Source organism: Salmo trutta, chromosome 32, assembly GCF_901001165.1.
Source record: "Salmo trutta chromosome 32, fSalTru1.1, whole genome shotgun sequence".
NCBI lineage: Eukaryota > Metazoa > Chordata > Actinopteri > Salmoniformes > Salmonidae > Salmo > Salmo trutta.
In genome coordinates, this window is record NC_042988.1 from 18,712,401 (window position 1) to 18,725,917 (window position 13,517).

The 13,517-nt window shown below is 39.3% G+C and overlaps 1 protein-coding gene across 2 annotated transcripts; it reads left to right on the forward strand.

Moving 5' to 3' along the window:
- The first annotated feature begins 4,607 nt into the window (after positions 1-4,607).
- Positions 4,608-10,114, forward strand: LOC115171345 (matrix Gla protein). Of its 2 annotated transcripts, none has more exons than XM_029728067.1 (5): positions 4,608-4,743; positions 7,086-7,177; positions 7,286-7,315; positions 7,552-7,654; positions 9,565-10,114. In XM_029728067.1, exons 2-5 carry the CDS (start codon positions 7,117-7,119, stop codon positions 9,713-9,715), a joined length of 345 nt encoding a protein of 114 aa, XP_029583927.1. In that variant the 5' UTR covers positions 4,608-4,743; positions 7,086-7,116; the 3' UTR covers positions 9,716-10,114. The 2 variants fall into 2 exon arrangements, with proteins under 2 accessions (XP_029583927.1, XP_029583928.1); XM_029728068.1 differs by having other exon boundaries at positions 4,656-4,743; positions 7,083-7,177.
- The last annotated feature ends 3,403 nt before the right edge of the window (positions 10,115-13,517 follow it).

The following is a 13,517-nucleotide window of genomic DNA, read 5'->3' on the forward strand; positions in this document are numbered from 1 at the left end:
CCTCTCTCCTTCCTGTTGATGTTTGTAGAAGGAAATAGGATCTTTAATATTGCCATTAGATATTCAACTTCAGCACGACCGCTCATGCCCAGTGTTGTAACCCTAATATGACCACATCACTAACCCTGTATGAACCAGAGCGCCAAATGTCTGTTTGACAACCTGTGCCTACGCCCCTACCTTCATTTTGATTGTGCCTTCTGAAAGTATTCATACCCCTTGACTTATTCTACATGTTGTTGTGTTACAGCCTGAATTCAACATGGATTAAATAGATGTTTTCTCTCTCGCCGATCTACACACAATACCTCACACTGACAAAGTGAAAATGTTTTTAGACATTTTTGCAAATTTGTTGAAATTAAAATTCAGAAATATTCCATTTATATAAGTATTCAATACTTTTTAGAAGCACCTTTGGCAGCGATTACAGCTGTGAGTCTTTCTGGGTACGTCTCTATTAAGGGTGTTTCACACTTGGTCCCTTTCAGCCAATTTTTGTGAACTTAGTGCAGTTTGCTTAACTTTGTGCAGTGCAAACACTCCAATGGAACTCAGACCACTCAAATGAGCCCCTGAAGAGAACCGAACTGAGACCACCTCGAGATGTGGTCTGAGATCGGTTCGCTTGAATTTCGTGGTCCGGTTTCCTTTTTTAGGGAAATGTGAACACAAAGCTCCACAGGTTCGCTTGTAATTATTCCCTCACCACACACTAACCTACCCTGCCATAGCCATCCACTCACATTGGTGCCACAAAATAAAGAAAATAATGATGAGCATGTTCGCGGAAAAAAATGTGCTGTTTTTGGATATTGCTTAGCGATTGTCAAGGATGCACAGACATTCCAAAATATGGGTGGAGTTTTTAGTTCAGATTATTTGTTTTGAATATGTGATCTGTAGGTTAAGAGAGCTTCATAAACTGTTTGTTCGATTGTGGGGTTTGAATAGTGTGAGAAGACAAAAACATACTTGGTAAGAATCACAACATAGGGTACAAAATCTATTCTAGCTCTTAAAGGGGCAGTAGCCTACATTGGGTGTACATTTTCCAATTATAGCATTATTTAATCTGCATTTATTATTCTGTTATTTATTCTGTTACCAATAATATTTGCATATTAATAGTATCTTCTGATTACACTTATTATGTCTCACCTTTTAACTAAATGCAATCTATTAGCTTCCAAAATGAAAGTAGGTATATGGTAGAGTATATCTAGCTGTCCGATAACACATTCTGATGGAATGGCTTATCCTACACAGTGCATTGAGGGAATGTTGGGAAAAGATCTTGGTTCCTTCCTCTATGTAAAGAGGATTTGGACCACAAAATAGGTGAAGTGAACTGGCAAAAGAGTTAAAATCAAATTGGTCACATACACATGGTTAGACATTTACATTTTAGTCATTTAGCAAACGCTCTTATCCAGAGCAACTTACAGTAGTGAATGCATACATTTCATTTCATGCATTTTTTTGGGGTACTGGTCCCCCGTGGGAATCGAACCCACAACCCTGGCGTTGCAGACACCATGCTGGCGTTGCAAACACCACGCTCTACCAACTGAGCCCCAGGGAAGATGTTAATGCAAGTGTAGCAAAATGCTTGTGCTTCTAGTTCCGACAGTGCAGTAATATCTTACAAGTAATCTAACAATTCCCCAACAACTACCTAATACACACAAATCTAAAAGGATGAAATAAGAATATGTAAATATAAATATATGGATGAGCGATGCCGAGCGGCATAGATGCAATAGATGATATAAGATACAGTATATACATATCAGATGAGTAATGTAAGATATGTAAACATTATTAAAGTGGCATTGTTTAAAGTGACTAGTGAGTCTTTATGTAGGCAGCAGCCTCTCTGAGTTAGTGATTGCTGTTTAGCAGTTTGATGGCCTTGAGATAGAAGCTGTTTTTCAGTCTCTCGGTCCCAGCTTCGATGCACCTGTACCGACCTCGCCTTCTGGATGGTAGCGGGGTGAACAGGCAGTTGAGTCTTCATTCAAAGGCAAGGGCAGTGTGAATACAATGAGAACTGAGATCTAGCTCTTTTTTACCCCAGAGTTCACTTTAAAGAGAACTGAGATAGGTTATTTTAAAGAGGACTGATATAGGTTATTTTAAAGAGGACTGAGATAGGTTATTTTAAAGGGGACTATATGTGAAAACCCTAATAAGAGATTTCCACACCTGGATTGTGCAACGTTTGCCCAATATTATTTTCAAAATGTTTCAAGGTCTGTCAAATTGGTTGTTCATCATTGCTAGACAACCATTTCCAGGTCTTGCCATAGATTTTCAAGTAGATTTAAGTCAAAACTGGAACATTCACTGTCTTCTTGGTAAGCAACGCCAGTGTAGATTTGGCTTGTTTTAGGTTATTGTCTTTCTGAAAGGTGAATTGTAGGAAAGCAGACTGAACCAGGTTTTCTTCTTGGAATTTGCCTGTGCTTAGCTCCGTTCTGTTTCTTTTTTATCCTGAAAAACTCCCCAGTCCTGAACGATTAGAAGCATACCCATAACATGATGCAGCCACCACTATGCTTGAAAATATGGAGAGTGATACTCAGTAATGTGCCACATTGTCTTGCAAACAGGATGCATGTTTTGGAATATTTGTGTTCTGTACAGGCTTCCTTCTTTTCACTTTGTCAATTAGGTTAGTATTGTGGAGTAACGACAATGTTGTTGATCTATCCTCAGTTTTCTCCTATCACAACCACTCTGTAACTGTTTTAAAGTTACCATAGGCCTCATGGTGAAATCCCTGAGTGGTTTCCTTCCTCTCCGCCAACTGAGTTAGGAAGGATGCCGTATCTTTGTAGTGACTGGGTGTATGGATACACCATCCAAAGTGTAATTAATAACTTCACCATGCTCAAAGGGATATTCACAAATATGTGCCCTTCTTTGTGAGGCATTGGAAAAAAACGTCCCTGGTCTTTGTGGTTGAACCGGTGTTTGAAATTCACTGCTCGACTGAGGGACCTTACAGATAATTGTATGTGTGAGATGAAGAGATGAGGTAGTCATTTAAAAATCATGTTAAACACTATTATTGCACACAGAGTGAGTCCATACAACTTATTACATGACTTGTTAAGCACATTTTTATTCCTGAACTTATTTAGGCTTAGTTATTGACTCAAGACATTTCAGCTTTTCATTTTTTTTTGATTTGTAAAATGTTTCTAAAAACATAATTCCACTTTGACATCATGGGTATGGTGTGTAGGCCATTGACAAAAAAATCTACATTTGATACATTTTAAATTCAGGCTGTAACACAATCACATGTGGGAAAAGTCAAGGGGTGTGAATACTTTCTGAAGGCACTGTATCCATCTGGCTCTTCATCTTCTGTTTGTTTGCCTTTGGGCAGATCTGGTTTCACTGAGTTATTCCTAGAACATTCCAACTTAAGTGAGGTTACATAAGGAAACCTTAAGTGAGATTGCATAAGGGATGTGTATTCTCATCTGAGCTGAAATCTAGAGGTTATTACATACAACCAACTGTAGAACTATACTCAAACAGCCCTAGATATATGATTAGTATAATAAATGCATCACCCCACTATGCAGTTAAGAACACTGTTCGGCAGTATAATAAATGCATCACCCCACTATGCAGTTAAGAACACTGTTCGGCAGTATAATAAATGCATCACCCCACTATGCAGTTAAGAACACTGCTTTGGCAGTATAATAAATGCATCACCCCACTATGCAGTTAAGAACACTGTTCGGCAGTATAATAAATGCATCACCCCACTATGCAGTTAAGAACACTGTTTTGGCAGTATAATAAATGCATCACCCCACTATGCAGTTAAGCACACTGTTCGGCAGTATAATAAATGCATCACCCCACTATGCAGTTAAGAACACTGTTCGGCAGTATAATAAATGCATCACCCCACTATGCAGTTAAGAACACTGTTTTGGCAGTATAATAAATGCATCACCCCACTATGCAGTTAAGAACACTGTTCGGCAGTATAATAAATGCATCACCCCACTATGCAGTTAAGAACACTGTTCGGCAGTATAATAAATGCATCACCCCACTATGCAGTTAAGAACACTGTTTTGGCAGTATAATAAATGCATCACCCCACTATGCAGTTAAGAACACTGTTTCAGCAGTCAAAAACATGAAAGGACAAGGACTGGCACTACAGTGAAAATTCTACATGACATTTTCGTGAAGTGTTGATGATAAATAGTGGAGTCAGTCTGTGTGGAGTTTGTATGTTACTTGCTCTTTTCATACCCTGCTGTCATGTTGGTAAACAGCAGTAAATATTGTCAGGTAGCGGTGATAGAGCAGGTAACTCCGCTACTGGCCTTCCTCTCTATTCCTCTCCTCCATCCCTCTCTCGTTCTCTGTTTACACCCTGTCTGTTTTCCTTCATTCCACTCCACCTTTCCATAATCTGTTGTTCAGCGAACGTGTGAGTATGTTTACAGAAGAGAGAGGGAGAGAGTGAGTTAAGTGTGGTCTGATTGAGGAGGTGGAATGGGCTGATAGTAAGAAGAAGGGAGGAGAAAGAGAGAGGGAGGGCTGAGAAAGAGGGAGTAGGGGGAAACAGACGGGTGGGGGAGAAGAGGTATAAAAGCCTTGCTATACAGAATAAAGAAATATCCCCAGAGAGAAAGAGAGAGAGGGAGATTCTGAAAGAGACTTTACCAAGAGAGTTGACACCATAACTACCTTCTTAGGGTAAGTACAACTATCTCATAGGTTTATAGCTACATAACAATATACTATCCACAATATATTAAAAACAAGATATACATTTGATATTGGTAACTTTGACATAACTCCAATAGAAATCCCATAAAGGAGGTTAATGTTTAGGTGTAAATATCGGCTGTCACTGTTTGCAGCCTAAAATTAAGTGTAACTGTAAATAACAAAACATACAGACTTTGATCCATTAAAATAGTGATACAGTGAGATGCATGGGTACAGCCTTCAGTTTGTTTGATGTGCTACTGAGTGCTGAGTGAATAGGGGTCATTAGCCTGGTGGTGCAGTTCTGTGGGTTAGTAGCATCCTGCATGGTAAAGTTTTTTTTCCAGTGAGGTTAGCACATTCTGGCCTGGGGGGGGGGGGGGGGGGCTCAGGGCCTGCTGTGTGTTCGCCAGGCTGCAGACGCACATAAAAGGGTGCAGACAATGCTGTCAGCACCTCACTAACACACCCACACCCACTCATTGATATCCTCGTAACCCTTTTGCCTGTAAGGTCTGTGAGCTCCTTCCCTGTGGGCTAGCTGTGCCCCATGCCTGTGGGGTGACGTGTGCCATTGGGTATGTAAAGGAGGGGTGTTGTACCAGGTTGTCATCCAAACCCTACAAACACAGGAGGCGACAGAGAGGGTCTGCCATGGGGCACATGGATGTGGGTGAATGTGGGGGTTTCTGTTAGGAAGGTTGGGGTCTTGTTGACTATTTGTACAGGTGTCAAAAACCTGGCAAGGTCACTGTGTGTGTGTGTGTGTGTGTGTGTGTGTGTGTGTGTGTGTGTGTGTGTGTGTGTGTGTGTGTGTGTGTGTGTGTGTGTGTGACTATACTTGTGGGGACCGGAAGTCCCCACAAGAATAGTAAACTAACAAACATTTGACCAACTGGAGACATTTTGTTGGTCCCCACACAGTCAAATGCTATTTCTAAGGGGTTTAGGGTTAAGGTTAAAATTAGTGTTAGGTTTAGAATTAGGTTTAGGGTTAGGGTTAGGAGCTAGGGTTAGTTTTAGGGTTAGGAGCTAAGGTAGGTTTAGGGTTAAGGTTAGGTTTTTTGGTTAAGGTTAGGTGTGTGTGTGTGTGTCACTGCTCCATTGCTGCCAGCACTATGACTGTTTTTCTCCCTCCCCCATCATTCAGCAATGGCACTGACTAGTTACTACAGTATACCCATATACAGTGCCGTGAAAAAGTATTTTCCCCCTTTCTGATTTTCTCTATTTTTGCATATTTTTGATACTGAATGTTATTAGATCTTCAACCAAAACCTAATATTAGATAAAGAGAACCTGAGTTTACAAATACCAGTTTATACCAGTTTAATGGAAGTATATATGGGTATATATGTAGATAGTTTAGTGCCTAAAATAATGGGATAAATAAAAATGGTTACCTGATCTTTTTCATATCTCTCAGCTATTGGACAGACACTTCAGAACAAACTTCCTTTAGATTTTTTGGGGGGGACTATATGTTATTCCATGTAGTGAATCTGTTATTCAATGTGTTTCTATTGGCTAATAGCAGTAATGATGTCACGCCCTGACCTTAGAGATCCTTATTATTCTCTATGGTTGATTAGATCAGGGTGTGACACGGGTGGGAAATTCTGTTTTCTGTTTCTTTGTTTTTGGGCCAGTGTGGTTCCCAATCAGAGGCAGCTGTCTATCGTTGTCTCTGATTAGGAGTCATATTTAGGCAGCCTGTTTTTCACCTGAGTTTGTGGGATCTTGTTTTCTGTTTAGTGTCTGTACCTGACAGAACTGTTCGCTTTCGTTTTGTTGCTGTAGTTATTTTGTTTTAGTGTTTCTTGAATAAACGAATCATGAACACTTACCACGCTGCGCCTTGGTCCACTTCATCCAATAATTTTATATATTTCTTTGATACCTTAAGGGGTCTTAAAATTCAAAATCAAATAGCTAAATAATCCTTGCTATGGTCATCTTAAAACAATTAATAAGTTAGCTTATGAACATCATGAGGGACCCTAAAATCCAGTCATACAAAAATAACATTGGTTTTGGGAATTTGTTTGTTTGCCCTCTACTCTGGAAATACATAAATGTATAGGCCTAGATATTATTATTTTTGTTGACATTGAGAAATAGTGTGTAGTCAATGGATTTATGGCTGCGTTAACATGTACATGAACCCACATACAGACCCATGTAGAATCTTTACCACCAGTTCACTTGTTTTATAGCTGTCACAGTCCCTAACGTACAGTAACGTCATGCGCTCCCTCCACGCCTTATTTCTCTCATGGTGGTGGTGGTATTATAACACATTTTAACATCAGTCTTCCCTCCAGCAGACCAAGAGACCGACAGACAGCCAGAGTGAGGATGAGGACTCTCCTCCAGTGTGTGGCCCTGTGTGTCACCATCTCTCTCTGCGTCTGCTACGGTACATTTCAACACTACAAATCAACACTACGTCAATTCAGAATCTTTTTAGTAAACCTGGTGATCTACACTGATAAGTCACGAATAACTTTCCCCTTCTTTTCCACAGATTCTCAAGAAAGCACAGAATCCTTTGAAGGTGATTGACCTTCAGATTCTTATGGCAGTAAAACATTCCCACACATTTGATGTATTATAAAAACACTATTTGTCCATTTTTTATTTTTTATTTCATCTGATTTAGAATTCGAGACCAACTAGGCCATTCAGTGAATTCAATAAGATTTTGTCACTGAAATCTGTATGCCCGCCCCTGTTGAGATGGGAGTAATTTCTTCTAATAAAATGGTTTTATTTAATTCCATTACATTCCAGATGTGTTTGTCAGTCCATACCGAGCCAACTCATTCATCAACCCACAGAGTCCACAGAGGGGAAGCGCCTACAACACTCCATCAAGAGGCAGCACTTACAGGAGGTACCACACACACAATCACTGGCCTACACACAATACCCCATAATGTCAAAGCTGAAATGTCTTGAATCAATAACTATTCAACCCCTTGTTATGTTAAGCCTAAATAAGTTTAGGAGTAAAAATGTGCTAAAAAAGCCACATAATAAGTTTCATGGACTCACTCTGTGTACAATAATAGGTTTTAACATGATTTTTGAATGACTACCTCATCTCCTTACCTCACACATACAATTATCTGTAAGGTCCCTCAGTCGAGCAGGGAATTTCAAACACAGATTCAACCACAAAGATCAGGGAGGTTTTCCAATGCCTCACAAAGAAGGGCACATTCAATATCCCTTTGAGCATGGTGAAGTTATTAATTACACTTTGGATGGTATATCAATACACCCAGTCACCACAAACGATACAGTCGTCCTTCCTAACTCAGTTGCCAGACAGGAATGAAACTGCTCAGGGATTTCACCATTAGGCCAATGGTAACTTTAAAACAGTTACAGAGTTTAATGGCTGTGATAGGAGTAACTGAGGATGGATCAACAACATTGTAGTTACTCCACAATACTAACCTAATTGACAAAGCGAAAAGAAGGAAGCCTGTACAGAACACAAATATTCCAAAACATGCATCCTGTTTGCAAGGCACTAAAGTAATACTGCAAAACAAAGCAATTAACTGTTTGTCCTGAATACATTGTGTTATTTTTGGAGCAAATCCAATACAACACATTACTGAGTACCACTCTCTGTATTTTCAAGTACAGTGGTGGCTGCATCATGTTATCGGTATGTAATCGTTAAGGACTGGGGAGTTTTTCAGGATAAAACATTTACGGAATGGAGCTAAGCACCCTAAAATAAATCCTAGAGGAAAACCTGGTTCAGTCTGCTTTCCACTGTGTCAGACTGGGTGTGCAACTGGTCAACTGGAGTCAGGTGCAGGAGAGCAGAGATGAGTGAACAGGCACGCTTTAATTGGCAGAAGCAAATCAATCGGACGCAACAGCGTCACAACACTCCAGCCAAAGGAAAAAGCGAATAGCGCACTAGTCACACAAATAATGTACAACAATACAATACCACGGGTTCAAAACAATACCCGGAAAAAACAGCCTGCCGCGTCACACAATAATTGTAACGAACAATTACACACACAGACATGGGGGGAACAGAGGATAATATACACGTAGAGTGATGAGGGGATGTAAACCAGGTGTGCGGAAAAACAAGACAAAACAAATGGAAAATGAAAGGTGGAGCGGCGATAGCTAGAAAACCGGTGACGTCGACCGCCGCCCGAACAAGGAGAGGAGCCGACTTCGGCGGGAGTCGTGACACACTGAGAGATTAATTCACCTTTCAGCAGGACAATAACCTAAAACACAAGGCCAAATCTACACTGGAGATGCTTACCATAAGACAGTGAATGTTCCTGAGTGACAGAGTTTTGACTTAAATCTGCTTGAAAAACTATGGCCAAACTTGAAAATTGTTGTCTAGCAATGATCAATAACTCTTTTGACAGAGCTTAAAGAATTTTGAAAAGAATAATGGGCAAATATTGTACATGCCAGGTGTGCAAAGCTCTTAGAGACTTACTCAGAAAGACTCACGGCTGTAATCGCTGCCAAAGCTGATTCAAACATGTATTGGCTCAAGGGTGTGAATGCTTATGTAAATGATATTTTTGTATTTAAATTTCAATACATTTGCTAACATTTCTAAAAACCTGTTTTTAGAAAAAATATCAATTTAAACCATTTAGAATTCTGTCTGTAACACAACAAAATGTGTCAAAAGTCAAGGAATATGAATACTTTCTGAAGGCACTGTAGGCCTCTGTGTTTTTTGTTTATCTGTGTTTCATAATGCTTGACTGTGATTGTAGTTGACTTGTGTCTGTGTTTCAGAACAATGAAGTCTCCAGCAGAGAGGCGCACAGAGACATGTGAAGACTACTCTCCCTGTCGCTTCTTTGCCCATCGCTATGGTTACCAGCTGGCCTATCAGAGATATTTTGGAGCTAGGAATCCAGGCACAATGGGGACCCGTGGATTCTGAGTCCCTGTCCATCTTATCATACCAATTATTCCTGCTATTGATTTACTGTACGCTCATTCAACACACTCTGACATTACATAACAGGATATTGGTTCGGTGATGTAACAGTAAAAGAGATATGACAAATATATGAAAACATATCAGTAAAATCAATTACGTATATAGTGATCCAATAATCTTGCGCATTTATATAATTCATGCGCCATTTATTGTATAACTTTATAGCCTACTCACAATCACCACACCTTCAAAGAATAACTGCTTTCAGAAATCTGTGCTTGTGAAGATTAGCTTCACACCCACCTCCATTGTTCCCTTTTTCCATCCACACTAAGACAACAGTCTCTGTCTAACCCATATGTATTTCTATGTATTAAAAAGTGTTTTTGAGGAGTTTCTTACATTCATTGTCTAAATCCTATGGTGTCACGATATTCCTCAGAGGGGCTTAGTAACCTTACTTGTGGGCTACAGAATTCCACCTCATTTGGTTCCGCGTGTTGCCACATTTCAGCTGAATAGGATTTTGAATGGGGAGCAGATGTGTGAACGCTAATAGCTGTTCCAGTTTGACCAGTGTGGTAGCAACAAATCTGAAAAATGTAGTGTGGAAACCATAAAAGCCAAGGGAAGCTACATTTTTGCACCAGCATGACAAAGTTTGCACCTGTTTTTAAACTGTAAGTGTAAATTATGTTCAAAGTCAGTTACTATTTGTTTGATTATCCAATAGTTTGTATGGCCTTATCTTCCACTTTTGGAATGTAAATGTATATATTTTTGGTAATTTTTTCCCTAACTTTTGTAAATGGGAGCATCAATGGTATCAATAGAAAATATTAATTTCCAGGTCACATACAACAATAAGTAGTCAGCTGGTCATTGTTTTTGTAGACAAGATGCAGCTCCTTACCGTACCATAAGAACCAGAGGTCATCTGAACACAGTGAATATCAGTCTCTAGAAGACAAGAGAGACACAAGCAGGACACTGGATCTGGTCATGGCACACCCACGAACAGTGGTGTAAAGTACTTAAGTAAAAATATTTTCAAGTACTACTTAAGTCGTTTTTTTGGGTATCTGTACTTTACTTTACTATTTATATTTTTGACAACATTTACTTCACTACATTCCTAAAGAAAATATTGTACTTTTTACTCCATACATTTTCCCTGACAATCCAAAGTCCTCCCTACATTTTGAATGCTTAGCAGAACAGGAAAATTGTGAAATTCACGCACTTATCAAAAGAACACATGGCCATCCCTACTGCCTATGGTCTGGCGGACTCTCTAAACACAAATGCATCTTTTGGAAATAATGTCTGAGATTTGGAGTGTGCCCCTGACTATCTGTAAATAATGTCTGAGATTTGGAGTGTGCCCCTGACTATCTGTAAATAATGTCTGAGATTTGGAGTGTGCCCCTGACTATCTGTAAATAATGTCTGAGATTTGGAGTGTGCCCCTGACAATCTGTAAATAATGTCTGAGATTTGGAGTGTGCCCCTGACTATCTGTAAATAATGTCTGAGATTTGGAGTGTGCCCCTGACTATCTGTAAATAATGTCTGAGATTTGGAGTGTGCCCCTGACTATCTGTAAATAATGTCTGAGATTTGGAGTGTGCCCCTGACTATCGTACATTTTAAAAACAAGAACATGGTGCCGTCCGCTTTGCTTATTATAAGGAATTTGAAATGATTTATACTTTTACTTTTGAAACTTAAGTATATTTTAGCAACTACATTTACTTTTGATACTTAAGTACATTTAAAATCAAATACTTTTAGACTTTTACTCAAGTAGTATTTTACTGGGTGACTTTCACTTTTACTTGAGTAACTTTCTATTAAGGTATCTATACTTTTACTCAAGTGTGACAATTGGGTACTTTTTCCACCACTGCCCACGAAAGGGCAATCACATTGATGCTTTTTTGTGATTCCGCAGAACCAAAATGTTCATAATTAAGGCTTTGCTAGGATAGATTTCTGAACTTTGTCCCTACATGGAGGAACGACATCAGCACTGACCCAGATGCTGAAATTACACCCCACATTGTCAAGGCCACTTCAGCGGCCCAGAAGTCCGACTTGGAAAGGAACTGAGAGAGCAAAATATAAAGGGACATTTCCCTTAAGGGTGAGGTCTTTACATAAGGTCTTTGTACACCCCTTAAGGGTGAGGTCTTTACATAAGGTCTTTGCACACCCCTTAAGGGTGAGGTCTTTACATAAGGTCTTTGCACACCCCTTAAGGGTGAGGTCTCTACATTCTGCAATGCTGTCAAGCAATAATGTGCTACTTAAGAAGTTGAACATGAGTGGGGAAAAGGCAACAAGTAATAGAATAGAATAGAGCAGAATAGAATAGAATGGAGCAGAATAGAATGGAATGAAGCAGAATAGAAAAGAATGGAGCAGAATAGAATAGAATTTTGTTCAACTTCAGTAGTTGAACAATTTATGTGTTTTAGTTTTTATATGCCTATCAATGCTCCATACAGGCACTGGATATACCATACCATGTGTATTACTGGTGAATGAATGTACAATCAACAATCAATCTAAAAATTGCTTTCAGTTTCCTCATATAGGAAATCACTGTGGTTTGTTATAAAAAAGCAAAACCTCTGATCAAAAGTCTGTCACATAATGACGGATGGAGGTTTCTCTTCTTGTTCAATTAGTATCATATGGTTTTATCAACCAGTAGTTCGTGGTTTGAATAGGATGTCGTGTGGACATGCTGTAAAACTCGGACCTCTTGAGGTTGTCTGGTGGTACTGCACATTTAAAGGAGTGTTGTCTTTATACAGTGGGGTCCGAAATTATTGACACCCTTGATAAAGATGAGCAAAAATGACTGTATAAAATAAATAATTCAAATACTGAACTATATTGTATGCAACAAAAAAAATGGGGACATTTTCATTCTCTATTTTCATGTCATCCAACAAATGTAAAGGCCTGAAGTTTGCTAAACAGCATTGGCACTTGTATTGGAATCAGCGCTATGGTCAGATGACATGAAAATAGAGCTCTTTGGCCACGTACACTAGTGGTGGGTTTGGCGTCGAATTGAGAAAGCATAAGCAGAAAAGAACCCCATACCAACTGTAAAATATGGTGGTGGATCTTGAATGTTATGGGGCTATTTTGCTTCCACTGGTCCTGGGGCCCTTGCTGAGGTCAACGTCATCATGAACTTTACCCAGTACACAGACATTTTAGCCAAAAACTGGATGCCTCTGCCAGGAGGTTGAAACTTGGCAGCAAGTGGATCTTCCAGCAAGACAATAACCCCAAGCACACGTCAACATCCACAAAGAAATGGTTAATTTGCTACAAAATCAACATTTTGGAATGGCAATCTCAGTCTCTAGACTAGAAATCCATAGAAAATCTGTGGTTTGAATAGAAGATGGCAATCTATAAGCACAGATGAAGGATATCAAGGATCTGGAAGGATTATGTATGGAGGTATGGTCTCCCAATATGTTTTCCAACTCATAAAAAAAAAATGCCTCATTGCCATTATCCTAGCAAGGTGGGGTATTGAAAAAAATCTTTCTCTGAAGAATTGTATTAGCAGTGGTGCAACAATTAACTTAAGTAAAAATACTTTAAAGTACTACTTAAGTAGTTGTTTTGGGTATGTGTACTTCACTTTACTATTTACATTTTTGACAACTTTTACTACATTCCTAAGGGAAATAATGTACTTTTTACTCCATACATTTTCCCTGACACCCTAAAGTACTTGTTACATTTTGAATGCTTAGCAGGACAGGAAAAT

Coding starts and splice junctions, on each gene's coding strand:
- LOC115171345 (XM_029728067.1), top strand. CDS start 7,117: ATGAGGACTCTCCTCCAGTGTGTGGCCCTGTGTGTCACCATCTCTCTC. Junction 7,178..7,285: donor CTCTCTCTGCGTCTGCTACG/GTACATTTCAAC, acceptor TCTTTTCCACAG/ATTCTCAAGAAAGCACAGAA. Junction 7,655..9,564: donor AGAGGCAGCACTTACAGGAG/GTACCACACACA, acceptor TCTGTGTTTCAG/AACAATGAAGTCTCCAGCAG.